The sequence below is a fragment of the Ambystoma mexicanum genome, chromosome 10, assembly GCF_040938575.1.
Source record: "Ambystoma mexicanum isolate Mex_15411 chromosome 10, UKY_AmexF1_1, whole genome shotgun sequence".
Lineage (NCBI taxonomy): Eukaryota > Metazoa > Chordata > Amphibia > Caudata > Ambystomatidae > Ambystoma > Ambystoma mexicanum.
Window position 1 is genome coordinate 648017796 of NC_090932.1, and position 27114 is coordinate 648044909.

General features: G+C 49.7%; 1 protein-coding gene across 6 annotated transcripts in view; it reads right to left on the reverse strand.

The window, feature by feature from the left end:
• The window catches only part of LOC138491615 (ubiquitin carboxyl-terminal hydrolase 48-like), a 1427336-nt gene that overhangs the window by 1200549 nt on the left and 199673 nt on the right, over positions 1-27114 (reverse strand). For 5 of the 6 annotated variants that reach the window (XM_069618241.1, XM_069618240.1, XM_069618239.1 and 2 more), the window contains one exon: positions 20845-20940. The exons of the other annotated variant lie outside the window; for it this stretch is intronic. In XM_069618241.1, the coding sequence (XP_069474342.1) occupies positions 20845-20940 (96 nt within the window). The remainder of the gene's footprint in view (positions 1-20844; positions 20941-27114) is intronic. 6 annotated transcript variants of the gene reach the window in all.

The window sequence follows — 27114 nt, forward strand, 5'->3', positions numbered from 1 at the left end:
GCGAGGAAAAGAAGGTAAACTGGTTGTGCCCACCAGTCAGGGGAAGAAGACTCTCCAGCAGGGAGATCTTCTCTGTCGTCGGGAAGTGGTGAGTCGGTTCCACAGGGCTCCACCGGTGGTGTCGTTGTAGGTCGGCTCAGCTTCTCCCTCATCGGATTCTCAGGTCCTGTGGCGACTTCTGAAGTTCCAGTCCCCAAAGCCCTGCTTTTATGCAGCACACCCCCATTCACTCAGCCTAGCTGTCAATCAAACATGCTAAGTGGTGAGCCGGCCGGTTCACCACTTGGGCCAATCACACAAGAGTGCGACTTGAGTTACCAAGGTAACTCAGTCCAGGGTGCCTAAACCCCCTCCCACACCCCCTCTGGTACCCAGACAGAGTGGCACCACTTTTGGAGGCTTCTGTGGAGAAGCCCGCCAAAAGTCGAACAAAGGGCTCGACTTGGGTTGGAGTCACAGAAGAGAACACAAACGCCATTTTAGAATCGAGTCCTGGCAAAAAATACCAACCGGCGAATTAATATTAAATAAATAAACCGGCGGTATGTTCGAGGCTATGAGAATTAAATAATTAAAGTTGGTAGCCTCGAACAATGGGAAAATCCCATAGGGGTAAATTCGCGGTCGAATATAAAAAGTAGTATCTACTGCCACCAGCCAAAACTCGATCAGGGGGGATGGAGACGTGCCCCCTCGACTAACAGACCCCGGGGCAATCGAATTGCCCCGACCAGTACGTCCACAATATGATGGTTTGTACTGGTTTCTGTTCATAATTTGGGACTAGTAAAGCCAATGGTGACTTTACATGCCCTGGGAGACAGTAGTTAGTCCCAGGGTATGGAGTCTATGGTGCGGTGTCACTATGACACCCCTGTGTCACTGCATGGAGGGTGCTGTGTAACACACATAGTAAAAACACATGAGACCCTATGGAGTAAAGGACCCCATAGCCCATAAAAGACATTAACAGTCAAAGGAACACCATAAATCATGTCCAAAAGTGGGAGAAAAAGAGTCTCACTCTTGGCAGGAGAAAAAAACAAACTCCAGAAATCCAGCAAAGCAGCTGGGGGACTCACTAGGTTAGCAAATTCAGCCCAAAAAGAGAATTCTCCCTAACAAGAGCCCTCTGTCGACTAAAATATAGTCAATCCTAGAGAATGACGAATGGGCTCCAGAAAAAAGGTATATAGGGGGTTCTGGCCCTCCTGGGCCGAGTGAGAATCCCTGAGCCCCAGCTCTTCATTAGTGCTCTGGAACGACGCTGCTAAACGCCTCTGTACCTAACAATCCACATCGGTCCAATCAGACTTCCTATCATGAGCCAGGTCGAGGACCATATTAAAATCCCCTCCCACCACGAGTGCATCCTCAGTAAAAGCAAAGGGGGTCATTACGAGGTTGGAGGTAAGGGATTACCGGCACCGGTAAGGGTGCCGATGCCTGTAATCCCTTACCTCCGTATTCCGAGTTCCCTTTGCGGGTCCTTCCTTACCGCCTGCTTTTAGCAGGAGTTAAGTACGGGACCCGCAAAGGTACCTGGGAGGTAATTACGGTACCGTAATTTACGGTGCCGTAATTACCTCCTTCCCCATTCCCATTGAGCCCTATGGGGCAGAAATGGGAATGGGGAAGGGCAAAAGGTGAATGGGGAATTACTGGTCCCTCCAACCCTGGAATGGACCGGTAATTACTCCATTCACCATGCCGGATTTGGGACGGTTTCGGAGGCAACCATGGAGCTAATTACTCCATGGTTAGCTCCAAACCCGGAATGAGGCCCAATGAATTTAAGATTCACCTCCGACCAAAAACGATCCTGGGCTTCATTAGGAGCGTATATAGTGACTAGGGTTACCTTGGAACCTCTGATCTCCCCCTTGACCATTATATAATGACCCTCTCGATCCCTGCAGTGGGCTTTAGGGGTAAAATGCGCTTTCAATTACTGCCACCCCTCTTTTCTTAGCTTGGTATGATGCATGAAAAACCTTTTGTATTGAGTTAGTCTTAAGAGACGGCTCACCACCCCTCACCAGTGAGTTTCTTGAAAAAAGAGAAAATCCAGCTTCAACCTGTTAAACTCCTTCACAACTAGGGACTTTTTATAAGGAGAGTTGAGACCACGCACATTTAGAGAGCCTAACGTCAAGGAGTGACTAAATTCAGCCATCGGGTGCGCAAAGTCCAAGCTCTGAACCACTGGGAGCCCAAGCTCCCTTGAGATAGCCCTCCTGACTGATCCCCCCACAGTCTCCCGTAACATGTATCACACCTCAAAGAACAGACACTCCAAACAGTTGGTGCACGCAAGCATACCTTTTACCCAAAAGAAGACACCCCTCCCTCCCCCCACTCCCACTCCTTCCCGAGCGCCTGGATTACCTGCGACATAGTGCTAGTCGCACGACTAGGCCACCATAGGCCTCCTCCATCAGGGCAGTCAACAACGTTTGGAACCACAACATTCTGAGCCCCCCTCCCAAAATATGAATCAACATCAACTGCTTCCTCAATCCTCCCCCCTCAGTAAGACCCACAACGTGGATAAACAATACCTCCGCTATGGAGGTCCGGCTCCCAGGGAGCCCCCCAGCCACTATGGGGGGATCCCCTGATCAGCGTCCCAACTCAGCATACTCCAGGGCCAAAATTAAAACGAAAAAAAAAACAGGAGGATCAAACGGTGATAGGCCAAAAGCATTGCCACCGCTACCACAAGATTTTGCACAAACGGAAGTATCTAGAAACCCCAGAGCTTATGTTAAACATAGATTATCCTGCAAATCAGGATCAGGCTGGCATGAGCCCACCCGGCTAAGTAGATCGAGCAACAGCCAGGACCTCATCGGACATTGGCAGATCTCGGAGACGCTGAGGCGATCCTTCTGAATTTCCTATGACCCTGCACCTTGCGCCTCTCGGTGTAAACATCAGATTTACGATGGGCTAACACTGCGCTCTCCTTTGCCACCCCAGTAGGGCCCTATCCCAGGTCACCCAAGAGTTCCCAAGACACTCTGTGTATATCGTCCTCCGTAACAAAGGCATACTTGTACCCTTCCATCTCAAAAGAAAGTAAAAAGGGTACCCCCACCTGTATCGCACCCCCTTGGATTTCAACATCTTCGTCAAGCGGGCGCAGCAATAGTTGGCTCATTGGTACTGGCCCCATCAAAAAGGGAGTTAATGACCGCATTGACAGCTTTAATTATGTCAGACTGGATCTCGCCCTTCCGCTCCGGAAAGCCCAGGAATCGGAAGTTACACCGGCGTTCCCTATTTTCTTTTTTTTTTTAACAACTTTTTTTTTAACAACTTTATTTTTGGTTTTTCAAAAGTAAAAACAAACATTCATGATATTCCCTCCCCCCACCCCCTTATCATTCCAACAATGGATACAGTGCAGCAAGTTCTGACAATTAAGTGTCCTGGGTCGCACCTTCTTCCAATTCAGCTCGTGTATTTAAATAACAGAAATGCTGCGCAATAGTCTCGGCTTAAAGTACATTTGTTTCCTGTCATTTGTAAAGTCATGCAGTGGCATCCAAATGTTCAAGTATTTTGTGTAGGAACTGTGGGCTAAGGTGGTAGTCTTTTACATGGCCATTACCCCCATAGTCTCACCCACCACATGGCCACTATTGGGCCCTGTTTGCTCTTCTAAGTATGAGCCAGGGTTATTCTAGCCGCACTTAGCATGTGAGTAATGAGGTGAGCTTTTGGACCAGATTTAGCGTAGCATCCTTCCACCCCCTCCCCCAGCAGGATCACCATCGGGTCAAATGGTAATTGTGTCCCAGTTATTTCTTTGATGTGACTGAGGATTTCTTTCCAGTATGTTTTGGCAAGCGGGCAAGACCACCACATGTGTATAAGGTCACCTGGTTGTCCGCAACCTCTCCAGCAGGCCATGGGGTAATCTGGGTTAATGGAGTTCATGTGTGCAGGTGTCATGTACCATCTTAAGCACATTTTGTATGCTGCTTCTTTAATGGAGGTACATTTGCAGCTTTTCGTGGCTCTTTGCCAAATTTGGCTCCAAGTATCGCTAGAAATCGATTTCCCCATATCCGCCTCCCACCACTGCATGTAGAGAAGCGATTCTTCGGGGTCTATTGCTCCCATTAAGCTATACAGTTTCGATACCCCCTTCTTGGGTTGGCCCTCTTATCGTGAGCTCTAGACCTACTGGCTCTCGGGTTGCCTCTTCTCGAAACATTCTATTAGAGATCCAATGCCTTAGTTGGATATAGTGAAACCTTTCAGTCTCAGGTATGTTAAATTTAGTCTTGCATCTCTCAAAGGTTAATGGTGTGCCTTCCTCGTAGAGGTCTCCCATTACTAGTGCTGTCTCATTCCCGCCCGATTGTGCCCAAAAGTCAGACCCCATTCCGGGAGTGAAGTCCGTATTATGGGCAACTGGTGTCAGGGGTCCCCTTCCAGTTCCCACTCCTTTGTTTCATAACGCTTTGTCCCAGTAACATAAGGAGGCTTTGGTGGATTCAAGTAAAGCACCTTCTTTGTTTCTGTGTCGTTCGGGAAGGAAGGGGAGATTATCTAGGAGGGGTCTAGTTGCTTCTCTTTCAAGGGCCATCCAGCTCATCTGTTTGTTTCTGGGGGACCACTGTAGCAATGGAGCCAGCTGTGCTGCCTAAAAGTATCGGCGGATTTCGGGAACTCCCAGCCCTCCCAGCAATTGGGTTCTGAACAGGACCTTTTTGGGGACTCGTGGTTTTTTCCTTTTCCAAATAAATGTCATTATCTCCCTTTGGAGTTTTTGGATTGCTGGGTTGGGATACGTAATGGTAGGGCTCTTACTACATAAAGGAACCTGGGAAGAAGGGTCATCTTTACGGCCATTATTCTTGCCAGCCATGACAACTCTGGTGCCTCCCAGTGTTTTAGGTCTTCTGCTAGTTCTTTCAGCAGATCCGGGATGTTAGCCCCATATAGTTTCCCATATTTGTATGAAGCCTGCTTGGTCGGTGTGGATTATCCCGGCAGCACCTCCGCTAATCTGCGGGCCACGATCGTTTTTTGCATCTCCGTTTAATAACGAAATGGGGCGATAGCTTGCGTATTCATTGGGGTCTCCGTTCGGTTTTAGTAGTAATATTGTGGTCGCTTGGCTCATGTCCCTAGAGATCCCTCTGGTGTCGCGCATGTAATTAAACAGTTTCGTTAGAGGGCCTATTAGGGTAGTTCTGAATGTTTCATAGTATGCGTTACTGAGCCCATCTGGGCCAGGGGTTTTATTCGTTTTCAATGCTTTTATTACTTCTCCCACTTCTTCCGTTATGGGGGCCTCTAAAATTTGTCTATCTGAGTCGCTAATTTGTGGTAGGGTCATCTGGTTGAGGAATGCGGTTTGTTTATCTCTCACCAGTCCTCCCTTTTTGAGTTCTTAGTGTAGTAGGAGTGGAGTACTTCCTCTACTGCCTTCTCCCCCCATACGAGGTCCCCTTTTACATTCCGGAGTTGAATTATGCGGTTCCGGTTCTTACGTTGCTTCAGTTTAGCCGCAAGGAAACGGTTTGCTTTTTTGTACTGCAGAATAGTGAGTGTAAGCTTTTTCTTGTGGTTTAAAGAAGGGCCATGATTCGATCAGGTTTAATTCCCTGATGAATTTAGCTAAGGCCTGTCTGAACGTATGATCATGGGAGGTGGCGGGGAGAGTTTTGTCCATCTCAGCGTCCATCGCCCGTTTAAAATCTCCCCCCATTAATATCTGTCCCCTCCCCCATTGCACAATGATCAGGAGGATCTCCATTAAGAAGCTGTCTTGACCTTCATTAGGGGCATAGATTGATACCAGCGTTACCTACTGTCCCATCAATTTCCGTCCCACCAACAAGTAGCGGCCTTCAGGGTCCCTCTTCAAAAATTGTCTTTCAAAGATGATACCTTTAGCTATCAGGATGCCCACTCCTTGTTTTTTGGTTCCACTAGAGGTGAAAAATTGTGTGGGGAACGCATTATGCCTCAATCTGTGTTCATCTTCCTTGAGTAGATGTGTCTCTTGCATCCAAACCACTGAGGCCTGCATGTCTCTCAGCCTGGCCAACATCTATTTGCGTTTAATTGGGGAGTTGAGCCCCTGGACGTTTAGTGTAACAAATGTTAATTCAGCCATAATCATGTCCTGCATTCCTGCTTCTTTTAAGATCCAGGGCTCTCTCTTTTCCGCTCAGCTGCCATGACCCCCTTGTTGAGATCAGTTATAGATTTAGCCAAGTCTGCAGCGCTTTCTTTAATATCCTTCTTCAATTCTTGAAGCAGCGCCAGGAGGTCGGATTTCCGGATTGGTGGGTCCATTTTGTCAGCCAAATCTTCCCATGGGGAGAGGTGTACCTGAGCTGTGGCTTGGATCTGGCCCCGCTTTTGTGTCTCCACCGCCTGCAACATCGTTTTGATGTCCCCCGATGCTCCTCCCTTGGCTTAAGTAGATTCTTTAGACATAATTGAGTTGGCGAGGGGGAGGGCCGGGGCAAGTCGGGCTGGGCTTGCTACTGATATGTTTATAAAAGTTTGCAGTATTGCTCAGGAAGTTCCCCGTACCTACCTATTATGGGGCTTTGTAAGGATTGCGGGACCTGCCAGGAATTCGTCCCTCCTGCTTCTCTCCGGGCGTGATAAGTCACGCTGCTGAGTGCGTTACACTTAAGGGCAGCTCGGTGAGCAAGCGCGATCAGCGTTGGGACCACCTTTGCTATTGGGCTCCAAGGTCATCAATTCCACGGTTGTGGGATAGCCCGCGTGAAGGCTCCCCTCAGCATTGTAGGCAGGATCTGTTGCTCTGCCGTAGGATCCTGGCATCTTTAATGGGTGCCAGATGTTGTAAGGATATGCGCGAGCTCCTCTTAAAGTATGCTCCGCCGGTGTACAATGATTGAAGTTGTGATTCTTTATTTGTCCCGTTTCTTACTCCGTGCCTCTCCCTCCTGATTGAAGTTGTGATTCTTTATTTGTCCCGTTTCTTACTCCGTGCCTCTCCCTCCTGCTCCCAGTCTCTTCCACAAGTTGCATTATGTCGAGGCCGCTCCCTCTTTCCCCCACGGCCGAAGAAGCATATGCTTGGTTGGGGTGCAGGTACGCTGCCCATTCCATTGATTTAGCGAGGCGGGGAAGGCGTTAGTGTACCCACGATCGATGCGCGTTATTACGCAGCAGTCCCCTTCATTGCGCTGTCTCCCCGCCGCTACCGGCGAGGGCCTCCGTTCACCCTCTCACCTCTCAGACCCGGCACAGGATGGCTCCAGACACAGGCCAGGTGGGCCCAACCGGTGACCTGGGAGCCTGCCAGCTCCACACCCAGCCCCTTCTGCTCTCCAGGTGCGTCAGTCTTCCTCCCGAGGGGGCATGGCGATTCTGCTGGCTGCAACCCGGGCCGTATGCTCCACTATGGGGTGTTTTGCTGACAGCTGCACTGGGTCTTCTGTGGGCGGGTGTGCATGCCCGCCCACTGCATTGTGCGACTTGCCGTTCTAGGGGGTCCAGAGCGGGACTCCACGGTGCTTCGTCGTTCCCGCGCCGGGGCTGCAACTTTGTTTTCGCTCCTCATTAACGGGGCTCAGAGTCTACCTCCACGTTTAGGCTCGAGGGCTGCTGGTACCCGCATGCAGGGCTAAGCGAGGTCAACTGCCATCCACCAACGGGTGCTCACTAATTTTCAGTGCCGGGCCGCCATCTTGGGGGGAGGATTGGGACGTCCAACTTAAACGCCTCGATCTCACATACGGTGGCCCTTCGTCACTTCTCCTTTTCCCTAGCGATGCTTCATGTATTCCGCCACCGTAGTCTCTTCTTACAGCCAAAAATGGATACTTTTACAGGGGAATAGGGGTCATAACGGGAAAGGGTTAAAGAGCCTACCTCAGAGCCATCCGCACGGGTCCTCGGCTGGCCACGCCCCGCGTTCCCTATTTTCTAAAACATCAAGCTTTAATGTGCATTTCTCCTCTCTTCCACCAATCGCACATCAAACTGGGTCTCCAGCATATCGATGGATGACGAATTTGCCTCCAGCGCTTCAACCAGGTCGTCGATAGTGTCAACTTTTTTATCCAGGGTGTCTAGTCTGAGCGCAAAGTCTGCTCTGAAGCCCCAGATTTCTTCAAGCAGGGCTGCCATGCTTTTAGCAATAGAATTGGTGTCTGTCGACTCTGGCTGAGAAGGTGGCTCCATGGCTAGGGACGTGGAAGGGGTAGCTGGACCATGACGGAACCTCTGGAGAGAGTCCGCCCAGTTCATGGGGGCTCCAACAGCTCCAGGACTAAAGGCAGGGACCTGCTGGGCTGAGCCTGGGAAGTAATAGGTTGCTGGCTCTGTCTAGTCTAATGGGGAGAGATAGGGGCCGAGGAGCACGGCCAGGCCAGTGGCAAACGAAGAACCAGAGAGGCGAGGCGAGAGACACCTCTAGGAGCCTCCACTGCAAACGAATTGTGTTCTCAGTAGATGCCTTCCCTCCAAGCCCACTGACCGAAAATGGACGCTGTGCCCAGCTTTGCCGCAAACAAGGCTGACACAGGGTGGACTCAGGCTGCGGCCACAGTTAGAGGGGCAAAAAGATGGTGCAGAGAGGAGAGGGCCAAAGACTCAGGCTCTGTGGACAGAGGGTCAATTGCTGCAGATGGGCCAGGAATGCAGGGATTGCCTTCAGGATACTTGGCAAAGAGACCTTGATTTCGCTACAACACGTTCACCAGCACCAACTCAACTACCTCTCAGGCAAGTGGGGGGAGTTCCCCCACCGCTGCAACCGCCAGGCTCCCGGACCTCAGACCCCCCCAACCCCGCAGCCAACAAGGGACAGGAAGGCTGGGGAAGACTCTCCAGGCGAGAGGGGGATGGGGAAATGGGGACCGTCACACCACCAAGACTCCAAGCAATGTGGGCCAGCCGCCCCACAGCGCAGCAATGATCCTCCTCCTCAAGCAGGCCCACTCAAGTCAACAGTAGCAGCTCAGCCCCACAGGGAAAAACAGCAAGACTTCCTCCGATGCAGCAGCAGCGACCCCAAAGATCCAGAAACCATGAATGATCCTCTGTGCTGTAGACCTGGGCTCTGCGGGGCCAAGCATGCCTCCCGAGGTCCCGCACCGAGGAGATCCAGGAAGGCAACGTTGCGATGGCCTGCAGCGCCGTCATCACAATAGAGCAGCACCCCCTCCAGGGATTCACCAGGTGAAGTAGCGGGTGCGCCTAGTGTGTCCTCCCAAGCTGGGCCGCAGTATTCAGCTGGCTGGCTCAATCACGTTCACGGCCCCCCGCACCCTGGGGCCAGGACTCAGACAGTAAAGCACGGGAGCTCTGCCTCTCTCCTGCCATTTCGGGCTGCCAGGAATGCAGGATGAAGAGACTCCTAGGCCTGGGAAGGAGACGCTGAGAGGGCCCGCAGCACGGTATTCTCGCCTAACTAATGCTCCCCAGGCGCGGTGGAGGGGCGCTCACAGCTTCCCAGGCTGGGCCGCCGCACTCAACCAACTGGCACCACCGTGGCCGAGTCCCCCAGCCGTTCGTCCTGGAGCTGGGATCCGGGCAGCAAAGCGCTGGTGCTCCGCCTCCTATTTGCCAGCTCGGAATTCAAGTAATACGGGGCGTAGAGACTCCGGGACTTCGCGCCTCCTCTGCTCCGCCGTGTTAAGATGCTCCAGGGGGGTCAGAAACTCAGCTTTGGGGCCTAGAGGGTGCTCATTCCCCATAAAACGGGCCCTGCTGAGGAGCTAGGCTCAGATGCTTCCGAACATCTCAACACCCCCTGGTGGCTCCCTAAAGCAAAAGTATTTGATGAAATTACCGAATAGTAATTCTGCCAAATATTGGTGGAATTAGCACTGACGGAAATTGCATCAATGAAATGGAAATCTGCACGGTGGCCGTTTTGAAAAACACAATCCATTGAAAAATCACCCGTTTCCTGCAGCCATCCAAAAGTGAAAGCGGGTTTAAAATGTCTGGGGAAAGGGGAAAAAGACCAGTGCCAGAAATTTCTTTCAGGAAGACCAAGAACACGGAGGCTGAGCTCACAGTATTGGTGGAGGAGATTGTGGGCTATTCGGAGGAGCTGTATGGTGGCCAGAGCAAAAAAGACTACATACCAGAGGAAGGCTGCCATCTGGGGTGAATTGCACGACAAGGTGGCGGCAGTATGGATGGTACCCAAAGACATTGAGGAAATCAAAAAGCAGTGGTACGACCTCAAAGCCAGGGTACGCTCACTGCTGATGCAACACCACAGGGACACAGCAGCCAGAGGCAGAGGCACAGTTGAATCCCCTGGTTTTCTCCATGGGAAGGAGAGAGAGCTCCATCCTCGACATGTCTGGAATGGAGAGCACAGGTGCAGCTGATGTTGGTACCGTAACACCTGCAGATCATGGTGAGCAAAAGTTTAAGCTACTGAAAATGACATAACCCATATACAATGGGAAGGAAAACACTGTTGCCATAATTGCACAATGTTCACCATCAATCCAGCAGCCTCAGCCATGAGTGCTAAAGGAAGGCCGTAGCCATACAATTTGGCAAACTGTTTGCAAATCATGTCAGCAAATGTCCAAAACCAATATTGCACATGGTGTGCCATTTGACCTAGCATGGCATCTCCAGTACCACACAGTAACCATGACTCGACTCCCTCTTCCGCATGTCGACCAAAAAAACAATGATCCCTGAATACCAAATCTGGGGAGACAGCCATGCGATGCACAACTTACATACCATAGTGCTTTCTCATGACTGTTGGTTTTCTAATTGCTTGTTTCAATCACTATTGTGCTGGTGGCGTTTGTGCGCTCATATATAGAGTTTTTGTAATGACATTCTATACTTCACCAGGGGTGGGGGGTGGCAGCGGTTTTAAATGGGCACAGGCAGAATACTGCAGTGTGCCCTGCATCATTGATCATGGGTTTCTTTCTGTTTGGGCATCACCCATAAAGATGTTACAATGGCAATGGGCCTATGACATTTACTGGCCTGTCCCTGTGCATTGGGAATGGCTTGTTGGGTTTGACAGTTTGACAGGGGCAGTGATTGTTGCCAGGAATCGTGTGCCTGCTTTCATGCATGCCAGGAGTGCCTACAGAGTATTCTCAAGTAACTCTGTGGCCAGCAGTAGATGCAGTGTGCAACTGAGCCTGGGTGCTGGGCAGGGAGATGTGCTGATGGACAGGTTTTCTAAGCGCTTTCCAGACTTGATCCAGCACTTTGGAGAATGTTGGCTGGGACATGCCAAGCAGCATCCCACAGTCTGCTGGAATGGGCGCCTGTGGAACAGAAGAGGAGGGCGGACACCAACATGAGCAGGGGTGGAATGGCAGTTCTGATGGCGCTCTGAAGATCATGCTCAATCGGGGTCAGCAGGTCTGCAATGGTGCGTCAGTCTAAGCGATACACTGAGACTAATTGTTCATCAGTCAGTGTCCAGAGACACGTGGGCGACCTCTGCACCACACGTCTCCTCTGACTTTGTGGTGCCTGTATCCCACTCTGTAGTGGCCTTGCATGCCACGTAAGGTATAAATCAGTTTCCAAATACTGATTAGCAGAGTTTGCTAATTAACATTTTCTTGATTAGCAAACAAACCTATTTGATTAGCAATTTGTACAAATATTTTTTATGTCACCAGAAGTTATTTGTATCCATGGTATAAAATGAGCAATAATACAACATTTTTGTGTACCTCTGAAATAAGACATTAGCGAGAGGAGGGTCAATAAAATGTAAAGGTTAGCTGGATGAATGGTCACAAATAAATAGATATGATAAAAAGGCTCTGAAAACAGTTTTCCGTGCAAGGCTATGTGCAGCTGGGTGCAGTTGAAGTTACAGAGGGCAGGGTTTTCACCGTTTACTGTATGCTTGCCACAACATTTGCTGTGTAGGGAGGTGTTCAGAAGTTTTTGTAAATCAAATTGTTCACAATGTTGAAAAGTCATAGGGCCTCATTACACGGTAGGCGGTAAACCATGGCGCTATTAGCGCGTTGGTTCATGCCGGTAATTTACCGGTACCGCCTTGAAGGAAAGGGGAATTACAGCCCCATTCCAAGGTTGGCGGGGCGGTAATTCCCCCTTCCACCATTGCCCTTCCCCATTCCCATTTGAGCCCCCATAGGGCTCAATGGGAATGGGGAAGGCGCTAATTACGGTACCGCAAATTGCGGTACCGTAATTAGCTCCACTGGTCCCTTTGCGGGTTGGTTTTTAACGCCTGCAAAAAGCAGGCGTTAAATTTCCCAACCCGCAAAGGGACTTCGTAGTAAGGTGGTAAGGATTTACCGGTACCGGTAAAATACCGGTACCGGTAAACCCTTACCGCCTACCGTGTAATGAGGCCCATAGTTGGCGACTCAGTATGGCTTGCGGCAGGCAGGGTATTTGTCAACTTCAGGTGGTTAAGATGGCAATTATCTGTCATTAATATCAACTGTTTTCAATATACAGTTAAATAGCACTTTCGGGGAAAAGCAGGGCAGTTGATAGCCCTCAAGCCCAGCCCAGGCCTTGTGAGCCCAAGCGCAGTACTCCCAGCCATGCGTGCCCACAAAAGTTGTATTTATCGCTATTAGTACTTCAAGGCACATCTGGAGATGCTGAGACCAATCTTGTTCTCAAACCAAGCTTTGGCCAATTCAGGCTTCCCTTAAAAAGAAATTGCACATAGGGACGTGATTGGAAATAAATATTTCGAGGGCCTGGACTTGGGCAAGGAGGAGCGGCAGTCAGTGGGTGGGGTGGGGGGTCTGGCTGGATGGCGGAGAGGGGGATGTTGAGGTGAGGCACTTCAGTGGAGACTCCGTCTGAGGCACAGTCTGCAAGGACAAGGTGAAGGCTCACTAGAGGCTCAGCAGGCAACCATAAAATTCAAGTGGCTACTTGCAGATTCCAGATGCATTCCCGGACCCTTGACTGGCCAGCTCTCTCTCCCAGGTGCTAATACATAATGCAATCAAACTCCCAGTGCAAAGGGAGATGTGGAGACTAACTACACTGTATGGTATTGCAGTAGGTCTGTAGATGTACAGACTAGATGGAACTATGAATTCCTGCTTTGTGTAAACATCTATTTAGCTTTGTGTATTCATTATGTAAGAGGAAAGAAATCAAGAGACTAAGCAGGGATGATAGCATAGCAAGCAGCCTTGAAACACTTGTTCGTGCCCTGAAACACTTGTGTATGGGCGCGTTATAAATGCCATATCATATCATATCAGAGAACTGGGCAAACTAGGTGGAATATTATAGTTTGTGGTAATCACACGTTCAAAGTAGCTGGTGTAAAGCAACAGTGTGACAAGCTAGAATGTCAAGGAGTTTGGGATCAGCTCATGGGTTGAGCACCAATAGCACAGATGTATGCAACCAGCAGGTCACAGAACTAGATATTCTATCAAAACCTTTTACCTGTGTGATCATGTACATTTTCTTTTTTTTAAAACTTCTTTTTTATTATTTTTTCAACAAAGAAATACATTTCCCAACTCCCACAACAACCCGCGCCCCCTGAAAGCAGCTGCATTATGTCCTTGGTCCCTTACTTCCATGGATCGCTTTCCCCTACATATAAAACAATTACACTCCCCAACTCTCCCGCCCCTCCTAACCCTCCCCTGAGAGCAGTCTGACATAGTCCCTGGTCCATTATCTCCATTGGACCGGCCACCAATGTTCATTGCAGGTCCAATAAACGCAAACGTTGCGGGCGCCACCCAATTCGGAAATCGTCCCTAAGGAAGTCCGGGATCTCCTCCCAGTCCCTTGCGAAAAATTGAATATCATTATTCATAGTGTATGTTGCCCACTCAAGCGCCACAATTTCCCAAAGTTTCCGCAGCAGGTCCTGCAACAAGGGAACCTCCTTACTCTTCCACCTCTGCGCTATAACAGTCATAGCCGCAAGTATGAGAATCGCTCTTGCCTTTTCCCGAGATCTAGGTTGCCCTACTAAGGTGTCCCTTCTAAGTCCCAGAAGAACCTCCTTAGGGGATCTGTTATTTCCCATTCCGTATGCCTGTTCCTGTACCTTCTCCACTTCCTGCCAAAAGGGCCTAATTTTTGGACACAACCACCAGATGTCTTGTGCCGTACCCTCCATCCCGCATTCCCGCCAACAACTACCAGAGGTGGTAGGGTATATCTCCCGAAGGCAGATAGGTGTGTAATGCCACCCAAACAGGACCTTATACCACATTTCCTGTAGTGCGGGCGCTTTGACAATCTCGGGATTCTCCTCCACAACCTCTCCCACTCTTCCCCCTCAATTGTCCTACCCAGGATCTGTACCCACCTCCGCATATCTGGCCACTGTCCCCTGGTACATGCCTCGTCCAAGATTTTATATAGGTTAGATATTAGGCCCTTAGATCCATCGTTAGTTGACAGGAATCTCTCAAACCGCGTCATTCCCCTTATTGCTGCCTGCTTGATTGCAGGGCTCAGGACCCAATGGCGAATCTGCGCATAATGTAGTCTTTCCTCCTCTTTAATCTCGAACTCCCTCTTTCACTCCTCAAACGAGAGAATTCTTCCCCCCTAAACTTGTCACCCAAATGTCTGCAGCCCCCCTCTTGCCATTGATTGAATGCCCCTATCTCCAACCCAGGGGTAAATTCTCCATTGCGAAACAGGGGTGTGAAGGGGGCGGGGGGGGGGGAGTCGTGATTCCCTTTGTTCTCGCCAACTTGTCTTAATTCTCCGCCATCAGTTTTGTAATGGTACTCTCGTACACATGTTTAGGCCTAAGGTGCCTTGGAAGCCATAAAACCTCCGCTAGGCTGCGATGTGCTACAGCCCTATCCATTGCTACCCATCTTTTGTCTTGCGTAGCCTCCCCTTCTGGAGCCGTTCCCTGATTACTCGCAATTGGGTGGCCTCATAATATTGTTGGAAATTTGGCAAAGCGAGTCCCCCCTCTCCTCTGGGAGCCATCAACAGTTGGCTACTGACATGCGCTTTTTTCCCTTCCCAGAGAAATTCTCTAGTTAAAGATCCCAGCTCCTTAAAAAAACCCGCAGGGACTGCCTGAGGTATTGCCTGGAAAAGGTATAACAAACGGGGGAGTGTTACCATTTTGATCGCAGCCATCCTACCCAGCCACGAAACCCTCAGGCCTCTCCATCTACGGTAGTCCCGTTTGATGTCCTTTAGCAACGGTGGATACTTAGCCTGATACCACGCTGCAAGGGTTGGGGTAATTTTCACCCCTAGATATTTGATTCCCCTTGGGCTCCATATAATGGACATATAAATGGAGTAGCCGCCCTCACTAACTCTCGTTCCCCTGTCCTTAAGGTCAGATTCAGGAGTTCTTATTTACTAATATTGATATTGGCTTTCCCGAATTCCTCTAAAATGTTTCGGCTTGCAGGGATGCACTCCATCAGCGCCGCCAATGACAATAACATGTCATCCGCAACGCCGCTACTTTATGTTCCGCCCCTCCAAATGGTATGCCCTTTATCTCCTCAATCTCCCTCATAGCCTGCAGAAGAGGCTCCAAGTAAATTGCATAAAGCATAGGTGACAGGGGACAACCCTGCTTAGTGCCTCTACTAAGTTTAAAGGACCTAGGCATAATCCCATTAACTGCTATCCTCATGGTAGGATTCTGGAAGTTGGCCTGAACTAGACGCAGAAACCCCCCGCCTATTCCCATCTTCTGCATAACCCTAAATAGAAAGGATCACGCCACGCGGTCAAACGTCTTTTCTGCGTCTAGAGATAGGAGGACCACGGGAGTGTCCGTTCTATGTGCCTTTTCCACCAAGTGAGACACTCTTCTGATGTTATCTGCCGTCTGTTGACCTCGAATAAAACCCACCTGGTCCGGGTGGATCAGGTCCGGATGATAACCCTCTAGCCTGTTCGCCAAAACTTTCGTAAAAATCTTGGCGTCAATATTAATTACCGCTATGGGCCTATAAGAGGTTTTCTCTTCAGGGTCCTTGTTTGGCTTCAAAATTAGGTTTAGCCAGGCCTCCTCCATAGAGGGAGTGATTTTCCCCATTGACCTAAAGGTGTTGAATAGGTAAGTCAGGTGAGGGATTAACTGAGATGCAAAAGTTTTGTAAAAAGCCGCGGTATACCCATCTGGGTCCGGGGCCTTGTTCAAGGGTAAGTCTCTTATCACCCTCCTCACCTCCTCTTCTGTGATCTCCTTGTCGAGAAATTCTGATGCGTCCTCCCCAATTTTCCCCAACTCCACCCTGTCTAGAAACTCTACTTGCCTCCATTCCTGGGGATGCTGTGACACATAGAGCGACTCATAAAATTCAACTAGCTCTTCCCATATCTCCTCTGCTCTTGTCACCCTTTCCCCCGATCCTGATTTTAGGGCCGTGATCGCGTTCCTAGCAGTCACTCCCCTTAGCAGACAGGTGAGGAGAGAATCTGCTTTGTTCACTTTCGCATAAAACCTTTGGTGAACGCTAAGCAGAGCCCCTTCTGCTTTTTTGGTTCGGAGGAGCTCCAGTTGACCTAATGCCCTACAATACTCCCTCATGGAAGCCCTAGTCGGGGTCGCCCCGTCTTACGCCTCGCTGTCTCAACCTCCTCTTCCAACTGCTTCTCTAGTGCCCTCAGTTGCTTCTCCGTGCACTTAGCTGCCGCTATTAGTTCCCCCCTCAACGTAGCCTTAAAAGCATCCCACCTTGTCTCCTCCCTTGTTTCCCCACTTACGTTGATCTCAAAGAAATTCCTAATCTTTTCTTCCATCTCTTGCCTAATTACCGAGTGTCTGAGAAGATATCCCGGGTATTTCCACGTCCACACCCCTCTTTCCCGATACCCCAGGTCCATCCTCATGGAGACCACTTTGTGGTCAGCGATGCCAATGGGGCCCGTCACTACCTCCCGGATCCGACCCACCAGACTCGATGTTACCCAAATGCAGTCGATTCTAGATTGGGAACCGTCGACCTCGGACAGAAAAGTAAAGCCCTCTTCACCCCCTTTCAATTCTCGCCACACGTCTCTCAGTACCGCACTGTGCACTCTTTCTTTAAAGTTTGCCGACATCACCGCTCCACCTCCTCTCACGGGATACCCTGACCTATCCCGTTCCCTCTCCCAGGCCATATTGAGGTCCCCCATCAGGACTATCGGCCCCCAGGCCTTGTTTTCCAACCGTCCCAGGGCCCGCTTCAAGAACTGCTCCTGGCCTGAGTTTGGGGCGTACACCACTGCCAAGGTATATGGACTATCATGATACGTCCCTTTAACTATGACATACCGACCCTCCTTATCCCGTATAGTTTCCATGACCCTGAAGTCCACAGAATTTCTAATAGCCAGGGCCACCAACCGGACCTATCGTCCCCCCGGCGCGTGCAGGATCTGATCAAACCCCCGCAATTTCAAACACCCCTGGTCTCTTTGCCTAAGGTGTGTTTCCTGCAGGCCCAGGACGTCCGGATTCTCTTTCCTGGTGAATTGCTCTAATTTCTTTCTCTTGTGTGGGGTATTGAGTCCCTTCACATTATGTGTTAACCACTTGAAAGTTGGTTGACATGTCCATATTCCCATGGCGCCTAGGTCCCCCCCATTTCCCCTCCTGAGGGGGCGTACGAATGGCGAAACCCCATAACCCCTCTCCCTGCTCCCTTATGTATTTCTCACCGTTAAGGAGACCCCCCCAACTCCCTTGTCCTGGCCCCCATGAGGCGCCTCTGCTGCCCTCTCTCTCCCCCTCCCCCTAACCCCATTCCCCCATTCCTCTAGCCCCCTCCCCCTTCCAGAAGGGCTTGCCCTTCCCACTCCCCTCGCTCCCCCCTCTACGGGTATACCCACCCTTTCTGATTCACAGATGGATGCCCCCCCTGCCGAATACTCCCTCTAGGCTAGGGGCCCACCACCCTTATAGTACGTTGTCATTTAAGACTCCTCCTGTGCGTCCCGACCCCTCCCCCTCCCCCTGGGGCTTGTCTTATTCCTTTCCTTAGATGACCTACCGCTCAGCTTCGCTCCCCTTCTCTTTTCTCCTACTGTTGCCCAGGACCATGGTTTTGGCTCTGGTCTTGTCGTCAAGGTTTGCTTTCCAGAGCCACTGGGAGCGTCGTCCAAGTCCAGTTGCAGAATACTCGCCCCTTCCTGCAGTGTGGTTACCCGTCTCGACGCCCCCTCCCACTCAAACAACAAACCAAATGGGAAGGTCCACCTGTATTTAATCCCCCTATCGTTGAGTGCTTTGAGCAATGGACCCATTTGGCGCCGCTTTGTCAGAGTGCTGCTCGCTAAGTCCTGAAATAGTGCGATGCAATGCTCATTAAACATTATTGGTTCTTGTTTTCTTGCTTCCCCAAGAACCGCCTCCTTTTGAGCATACCTGGTGAATGCCACCAGAACATCCCTAGGTCTCGACCCTGACCCCTTGCCTCCTCTGCCCACTCTGTGAATGCGATCGAGCTCTATCTGATCAGGGGGCGAGACTCCCAAAATCTCAGCAAAGATAGACTGAGCCACACCTTTCAGGTCTTTGTCATGGACGGTTTCCGGCAGCATTTTAACCCTTATTTTAATCCTCCGAGACCTGTTCTCCATGTCCTCCATTTGGATCTCCAAGTTTTGCGTGGCTGTATCTAGCCGATCAATCGCTTCACTGTTGGCTGTCACCTCTTTGTCCAAGTCCTGCATGCCCCTTTCCAGGAGGTCAGTCCGCACCCCCTGCTGTCGCAACTCTTGCTTTATTTCCCCCAAGGCTGAGTTGAGATCTGCCCGTATCAGTTGAAATTGTTCCTGGAACGTCTTAGTTAGACTAGTCTGCAGGGTGAGAATCTGCCCCTTAAGGTCCTGCCTTAGTATCGCGATCGGGCTCTCCCCTTTCGAGTGATGAATCTCCTCCTTCTGAGCCCCCATTGGTAGTTTTAGCCAACTCCCTCCTCTCCTATATCGGCCAGATAGTGGGAAGGGTGCCTGGGCCGTCCCCCAGAGACTGCAGCACTCTACCGCCCTTTCCCTTATTTTTGGATGACATGTCAGTGCAAATTTTGTCCGTGCGGTCCACCCACTCCGTCGTTGGCGATTCACTGCCCCACCGGGCACCCTGCCACCAAAGGATCTTTCAAGAATTCTACCCCCTACCGCTGCCTTCCCACTGTCCTCTCCGATGGTTCACTACCTTCCTCGCCGCCTAATTGGCCGTGCACTCCTCTGAAGATTCCTGGCAGTGGGAGGGTATGCTCAGCCCCCGCACTCTTTAACAGGACCTCTCCTATGAGCAAGAAGGCCCCCATGCTATATTGTGCCTCCTAGTGTATGCCTTAGGTACTGAGGGGTGCTGAGAGCCGTCAATTATAAGCTTTATAGTAGTGCAGCAAGGGCAACACCCTCCCCGGGGTCTCCTGGTCTCCTCCTCCCCACCTGCCAACCAGGGCTCTCTCCAGCTTCATCGACCGATGCTCCGATCATGTACATTTTAAAAAGTGTTTGCTTGTAAACATGATGCATCTTCCCCTACAAAATGAAATATAGTTGGCACTTTGAGATTTAGATACACCAACCTGAACTTTACTGAAAAACATGGAGACAATGCAGTATTTTAAGGTAGAAATACTGTAATTATGTGTTACGTAACAACTTAGCTTACATTTTTAGGAATTGCAGGACTGTCTTTTAAATAAAGTCAACATCTACTGGTATTTGCCAAACAAAATATAGTTAGCTTAATAGAAGCATCGTCTAATTACTTCCATGATGAGGTAATTGTGCTGTGTTTTTGGCAGTATTACTGACTATTTTTGGCAGCATTTTGGTGGTATTTCCACTTGTAATTTGGCAAGGGGAATTAGCCGTGAGAATTAGCAACCATTTTCTATATGCTCTATTGCTCACATTACTTGTTCTATTAAGGTTGCAATCATGCGCCACCTTTCTCTCTTCCTTGGTCGGTGCTTGGCCCACTAAGTGGCCAGTAACATAATGGAGTTACAATGCAAAACATGCTACATAGTGTGATGCTGAGTGCATGTCGGAAAAGTCGTGATGGCTTCAACTCTCACTCACTTTAATTCCAGGCCCTCTCAGAGTTATTTTCCAAATTGGTCTTTTTGCACCTTGGATCATTTTACCTGCAGCCATCCCACCCTCTGGAGTCATCAAGATTTCTACAGGAATGCTTTGTCCCTTTCTTCGAAGGCTGTGAGAAGGGACTAAAGTGAAGTTTCAAGATTTTGCCAGTCTGGCACTCTGCCAGGTTTTGAAATCACCCACTGTGTACCTCAGTTGTCGGATGCTCTGCAGTCCCACAAATAGGAAACCAGAAGGACCAATTTAGAACTGTTAGTCTGATGTCTGTTATGCGTCATCCCTCCATATGGATAAAGGGAAAGTGCTCAGGATGCTGAACTTGGAAGCAGAGAAAGGGGGACACTCCTTTAGTTCTCTTAGTAGGTTAAGAAAAGGTTTAGAACTTCACTATACTGTTTCCCACTGAAAAACAGAGCAGGATGGCTGTCTCTTCATATCCTACTTTGGGTCTACTTTAGATGTGTTATCCCCGTCTAGTAAAAAGAATCCAAGTCCACTGTGTCATCCTTCCAGCTGGAAACATGGGCATGGCTGGGTGGCAGCACCTAAAAGTTAACAAAGGATGAACCCATCCAATACTACCGTCAGAAAGAAATTAGTGACTCCTTCTGTGGCAAAGCAGCACGTGTGATGGTGGTTCATTCCTCCCTTGATACTACAAATGTGAAAGTTCTGAGTTTGTGGAGTACAAGCACACATGAAGAGTAGGACATCCAAAGCATGATAATCCTTTAATCATGAAATGAGGGAGATAATAGGGAGCCTCAAATTTACGTTCTAAATCCCCCAACTTAATATCCACTTCATTATTACCTCTTTCAGGGTCAACGCTACTCTCATTTGTGGGCCAATACAATGGTGTTCGGCATACATCTTCAGGGACTTCATCTCCCCGTGACATTTTGAAGACTGCAGAGAAAAAGAATCAAAGGAGTAAAACTGAATATTAAGGTGTGGCATATAAAATGCAATGGACTCAAAGGCAACACAGAGTAGACTGCTTGTTCTGCAATCACATCGTTTGAGCAAACACGCCTGTACTTATACTTAATCTAATACACTATGCGGAACAGTAGTATGAACCTCAAAGTATATATTCTATTGCATGCTACTGTAGTGTGTCTGTTGGAAAAAAGGCAAATGTTAGTGGATGTATTAACAAAAAAAGAAATTACCATCGACCATCAATATCCCCTTTTCATCTTTAGCATACATACTGAAAGTAGTTTTAGCCAAACAATACCGTCACGCAAGCAGCCCCCCCCCACTCCCCTGCCCTCTATAGCAACCAAAAAGAGATCTGGGTTTGTATTTATAATCAAAAGTCTCTCCCTGACATTATCTCCACCTTAATGAAGCATATGCCAATCTGTCTAATCTCCAATCACACTAATAATTGTCATTGTATAACCCCTTGAGGTGAGTTGAGTGCACTCCCCATCTTGATATGTGAGGGTAAGGGCGAGTTGCCGTGTACTGTGCTTGTCCCACCACTACCTTATCTACTTTTATGATGGCGGAAGAAATGGGATCCGGAAGAATGGCCAACCCCACTAAGGACTGGCATTATAGCCTTAAAGGTGTTTCAGAACCCTGCTTTGAAACCACCTAAGAAAATACCATCAAGGATTTCTAACAAAACCCAAGAAGAGAATATGCAGGTATCCTTGTGTGATAAGCTTCTAGTATTCGGAATGAACCTGGAGCTCACAGCATCACCCGTTCCCATCTGAGTGAATTCCTTCCAGATAATGAACAAACACTGCATGCCTCGAACAACGCAGTGTTAAGAATTTAAAGTGTAAATTACACATGAACCCAGCAAAAAAGTTCCTGAACAAGGTTTAAAATATGGGGGTGACGCTACAAGATGCGCAATGAGCAGGTGACAGAAATCACCTAATTAGCCCATGTAAAGGGAAGTAGATATAAGGATTTGAATATCCATTAGAGAAAGCACAAACTGGGATCCAATCTAAAGCCCTGAAACAAACTCATGACAGCCCCAGCCAATGCCAAGAGCCGAACCAAATACCAAAACCTGCAGGACTTATAAAAGAAAATGAAAGAGGGAGAAGAAGCTCGGGCGTAGCTTGAAAGGAAGCTGCCATGCTTCGTCTTGAAAGCTTAGGGTTGCCTTCTGGCTAAGAGAACCGTTCAGACTAAGGTTTGGAAATGTCTGTTGACCACATTGTTGTACATTGTTTTGTGGAATAATGTGTCCCAGGAGGGACCAGGACTCTTAAGACTAGGTTACAAACTTTATGATTTGGACACTCGTCTTTGATGCTGTTAGACACTTGAAGCAAGAAACACGTATGTTGATCCATCACTAACACTGTTTGCTTTAGGAATATTCTTATTGTTTGCAGATTTTTTCCCTAGATCCTATAGTGGTTTGATCCAACCTTTTCCCTGAACTTAATAGAGTCCTCTTTATGAATCACCACAGTTGACTGTCACGTGTCTCTACTCAGCCTAACTGCCCACTTGTCCTACTCAGCATATTACTTGAAAAGTCCTTGATAACGTAGGAACTAACATCGCCCTGTTACTTGTTACTTGTTGAAGACGCTAACTTCATCTCACCTTTTCTCCTAGCAACCCAAACTCAGTGCACTGCTCTCCTGAATTCAATACAAGTTTATTTAAAAAAACAGAAAATCTACATCACCCAAAAGGAAACTACTATCAAATTACCAATATGATATATGATATATGATATGGCATTTATAACACGCCTATACACAAGTGTTTCAAGGCGTGACGAGGCAAGGGAGGGGGAACAAAAGGAAGACAGAACAACGATACTACTAGGCCAGGTGTCAATCAGATCGTGCAACTGCATGGTGAGGGGGAAAGGGAAAAGTGAGTGGGGGAAGGGAGAGGGGGAAGTGTAGTACATGGGATAGTAGAATAAATAAGATAAATAAAAACGGTCACTTGTGGCAAGTGCAAGGTAAGTGCAGACATAGGTGTTGGTAGGGTGACTGTAGGGATACAGAAAACAGTCCCCAAGTGCAGGGACTGCCAAGGAGGCAGTGCAGATGGGCAACTGGCAGGGCCTGGGCCCGAGAATCAGAAAGGGTGGCCAGGTAACCAGTGCTGTTTCTGCCAGGAATTTAGCAGGTGAGAGGGGGAGAGGAAGCAGAGGCAAAGAGGAAGGATTTGAGGTGCTTCCGGAACCGGAGATGGTTCTCCTCAAGTTTCAGGGAGGCAGGAAGGCTGTTCCAGAGGGTGGCCCTTGCCGAAGAGAGAGATCTACCACCAACTCGTTGCTTCGAGAAGCGACTGACCCTGAGGGAGTTGGATGCAGATGAGCGAAGAGCTAGAGAAGAAAGATATTTAGGAAGAGAGAGTTGAAGGTATTGCAGCCCCAGGCCCCAGAACGCCTTGTGGACAATGCAGAGGGTTTTGAAATTAATCCTCACAGCAACTGGGAGCCAGTGCATAGATTTCAGTCCTGGAGAGATACGATTCCTGGGCTTGAGGCCAAGGACAAGTCTCGCAGTCCTTTTCTGGATAAGTTGCAGAGGGCGGAGAGTAGAGGCAGGCAGATTAAGATAGAGGCTGTCACAATAGTCCAGCCTAGAGAGAACCAGGTCTCTGGAGACAGTGAGCTTCTGGGAGAAGGAGAGGAAAGGAAGAATACCTCTGAGGAGGTGCTGCTGGTAGTGTGACTTCTTAGAGATGTCAGAGATGTGAGGAGAGAAGGAGAGTGTGGAGTCGAAGATGACTCTGAGGTTTTTAGCCTAGCAGGTGGGAGCATTAAGAGGCCCAAGAGAGGCCGGTCAGAGAGCTGCAGGGAAGGAGGAAGCGGGTGTGCTGATGAGTAGAATCTCAGTCTTACTGGCATTAAGGCAGAGGTCATTGGTGGCACACCACTTATTGGTTGGCAGACAGACAGTCAGAGATGAGGGAAGGAGAGGTGGAGGCCGAGGTAGCCTGAGAATGAGCTGGGTATCATACGCATAGCACTGAAAGTTGAGGCACAGAGCGGCGATGCAGTGGGCAAGGAGTGCCAGGTATTGGTTGAACAGCCAGGGAGAGAGGTTAGACCCCTGGGGGACACCACAGGTAGAGAAAAAGATATCGGAGAGGAAGGACACAAGTTGGACCAGGGAGGGTCGGTCGGAGAAGTCAGCCACGCCAGAGCCTGACCAGTGATACCAAGGTTATCACGGAGACAGTTGAGCAGGATGACAGTGTCAAAGGCAGAAGAGAGATCAAGCAAGATGAGGACGCACAGGGTGTTGGAGTCAAGGTTGGAAAGCAGGTCTTCACAGATGTTCAGGAGAGCAGTTTCTGTGCTTCTGGCAGCTCTGAAGCCAGACTGATGGTCATGAAGATAACCAACAGATTCAGTGTAGAGAGTAATCTGCGAGATGGCCAGTTTCTCCAGGAGCTTGCCCAGGAAGGGAGTGGTGGAGATTGGGCAATAGTTAGCCGGGCAGTAGGGGTCGGCAGAGGGTTTCTTAAGAAGAGGGTGCACAAGGGAGTGCTTCAGGGAGAATGGGAAGACTCCAATGGCGAAATAGTGATTGCAGAAATTAGCCAGTGCAGGAGCCAAGGAGTCAATGTGGTCCTTGATAGTTTTGGAGGAACAGGGGTGAACCTGTTTCGACGAGACTTTCATAGATCGGACTTGTCTAGAAACCTTGTCTGCAGAGAAAAGGGGAATGGCAGAGAAGTAGGGGGTGGTGGCTGCAGAAGGGCCAGAGGAAGAGCAGGGAATAGACGGAGGGAGATGATAGGAGGAGAGGGAGGACAGGATGTACTGAGTTTTAGAAATGAAGTGAAAAGCCAGTGGCGTGCAGAGGGCCTGGGAAGGGACAGGAGAGGTAGAGACTGCGGCAGGATTGGGCGGTCCCTTGCAGATTTTAAAGAGTTAGGCCGAGTTGTTAGATGCTGCAGAGACGCGGGCTTGGATATGAGCTCCCTTCCTGGTGAGGATGGAGAGCCAGTATTGCCTTTGCAGCAGGCAGCAGGCCAGTTTGTCAGAGGATGAACATGAAGCACGCCATTTCCTCTCGGCCACCCTGTACTTGCGTTTTAGGATGATGAGGTCTGAGTCGTACCAGGAGTTACACTTGGCTTTGGGTTTCAGGCGGATTCTCATGACAGGGGCAAGGATAGCAAGAGTATCAGATATAGAAGAGTGGAGCGTGGAGAGGGCTGTGTCATTGTGAGAGTCAGCCAAAGGGGGAGGAGGGGGTGAGAAGGTGGCGGCGAAAGCCTCAACTGACACGTGCTTCATGGGTCGGATGACCGAGGAGGTGGGTGGCAGTGGGAGATGGCTTGGCCTGAGGTGGGAGATAGGAGAAAGTGATCACTCCAGGAGAGAGGAGTGGAGAGAGGGACAGAGAGGGGAAGGTCTGAGGAGATCAGAACATCAAGAGTGTGCCCTGCAGAGTGAGTCGGGCCAGAGGGGGGAATGGTGAGTGAGAGAGAGTCGCAGATGTCGCGAAAGAGTCCAGAGGGAGCATAGGAGGCATCCAGGTGGATGTTGAAGTCTCCAAGAAGGAGGAGTTGAGTGGTAGAGGCAAGGAGTACGGAGGAGAGGTCCGCCCACTCAGAGAGGAAGGAAGAAATCTGACCAGGTGGCTGATAGATAGTAGCCCCAGTGAGGGAGTGGCTAGGGGAGAGAGAGAGCCACCAGAGCGGTTGGACCTGGGCACGGAGAGGATCTTGTAGCCATCAGGTAGGAGAGTGTCAAAGCTAGTGACAGGGCTGGCCGTGAACCATGTCTCGGTGAGACCGAGGACATCAAGGTCAAGTTCTTCCAAAAGGCGGCAGATATCAGAGGAGTGCTTTACAGCAGAGCGAGAGTTTAGAATGGCAATAGGGAGAAGGTTGCCATCCTTGAAGGACTTCCGGGGAGGGATACAGATCATAGGTACGCTCTTTGGAGGTGTAGCGGGGGCAGAGAGGGAAGGAGGAGGCAAGGTAGCCGAGGAGGCAGAAGGGGGAGGCGAGGTAGTCAGGGAAAGGCGGGAGGGGACAGCAGGAGAAGAAAGGATGTTGATGAGGCGCGGAAAGCATCTATCCAAGAGATGAAAGTTGGCCTGAGGGCCTTGGACCAAGACGGTCCCATTAGAGTAGACATTAATGATGACCTTAGAGGAATGGAAGGAGGCCAGGAGGGCGTTCCAACAGGTGCCACCATTAATGGGAGAAGAGGAGAAAAGAGAGAGCACAGAGACCATATGAGGGGTCCATAGGTCTGGTGAAGGAACGACAAAGAGGATGTCGGTGAGAGTTTCCTTGGAGGAGGTCCTGGTGTAGGTGTCAGCAATAGGGAGGCCTGGGTTGGAGACTAGGATGTCCTTTTTAAACTTCTTCCTACCAGACTTAGTGAGGAGAGCAGGATAGTCAATAGAGAAGCAGTTTGAAAAGATAGGCAAGACAGAGAGCACCATAAAGTAGGTGGGAGAGGAGGGGGGTGGAGAGGGACACTAGGGTAGACAGGCAAGACAGCGAGAGGCAAGTGAGTAGAGCTGTGGGACAAGACAGCGGCACTCAGGATGAGAGCTCAGAAAATGCACATTTTAAGACAGGAGAGAAGACACACACATTTCAGAATCCTAAAGAGGGAGAAAAGGCCTAGGTTTCACAATGCAATTTTTGTGGTACTGATATAGGCAAATTTAAAACAACCAGTGGGAAGCCACCTAATTTTGGGAATCCTAAAGAGGGAGAAAGGGCCTAGGTTTCACGGAGCAATTTTTGTGGTACTGATACAGTTAATTTATACAATTTGAAACAGCAGGGGAATAAAACCGCTGGTATGTGGAAGGGGGGGGGTAAGCAGGGCGGTCAAAAGTGAGGTGACTGGCAGCTGGCATCCCCTACGGACACCTGCATACACCAACAGGGAGCCGCCCTTTGCCTAGGGCCCTTAGCCGTGGGGCTGCCGGGCAGAGGCTGCCCTGGGAAGGATAGTGATAAGGGAGGGAAGGCCAATCGGGGGGGTGGGCGGGTTGGGAGGCGGGCAGGACGGAGGAACAGAAAGCGGGAGGAGGGAGGCAGGGAAACAGGGCACATGGGGGGAAACAACAGTTACAACACAAAATCACCAGTCAC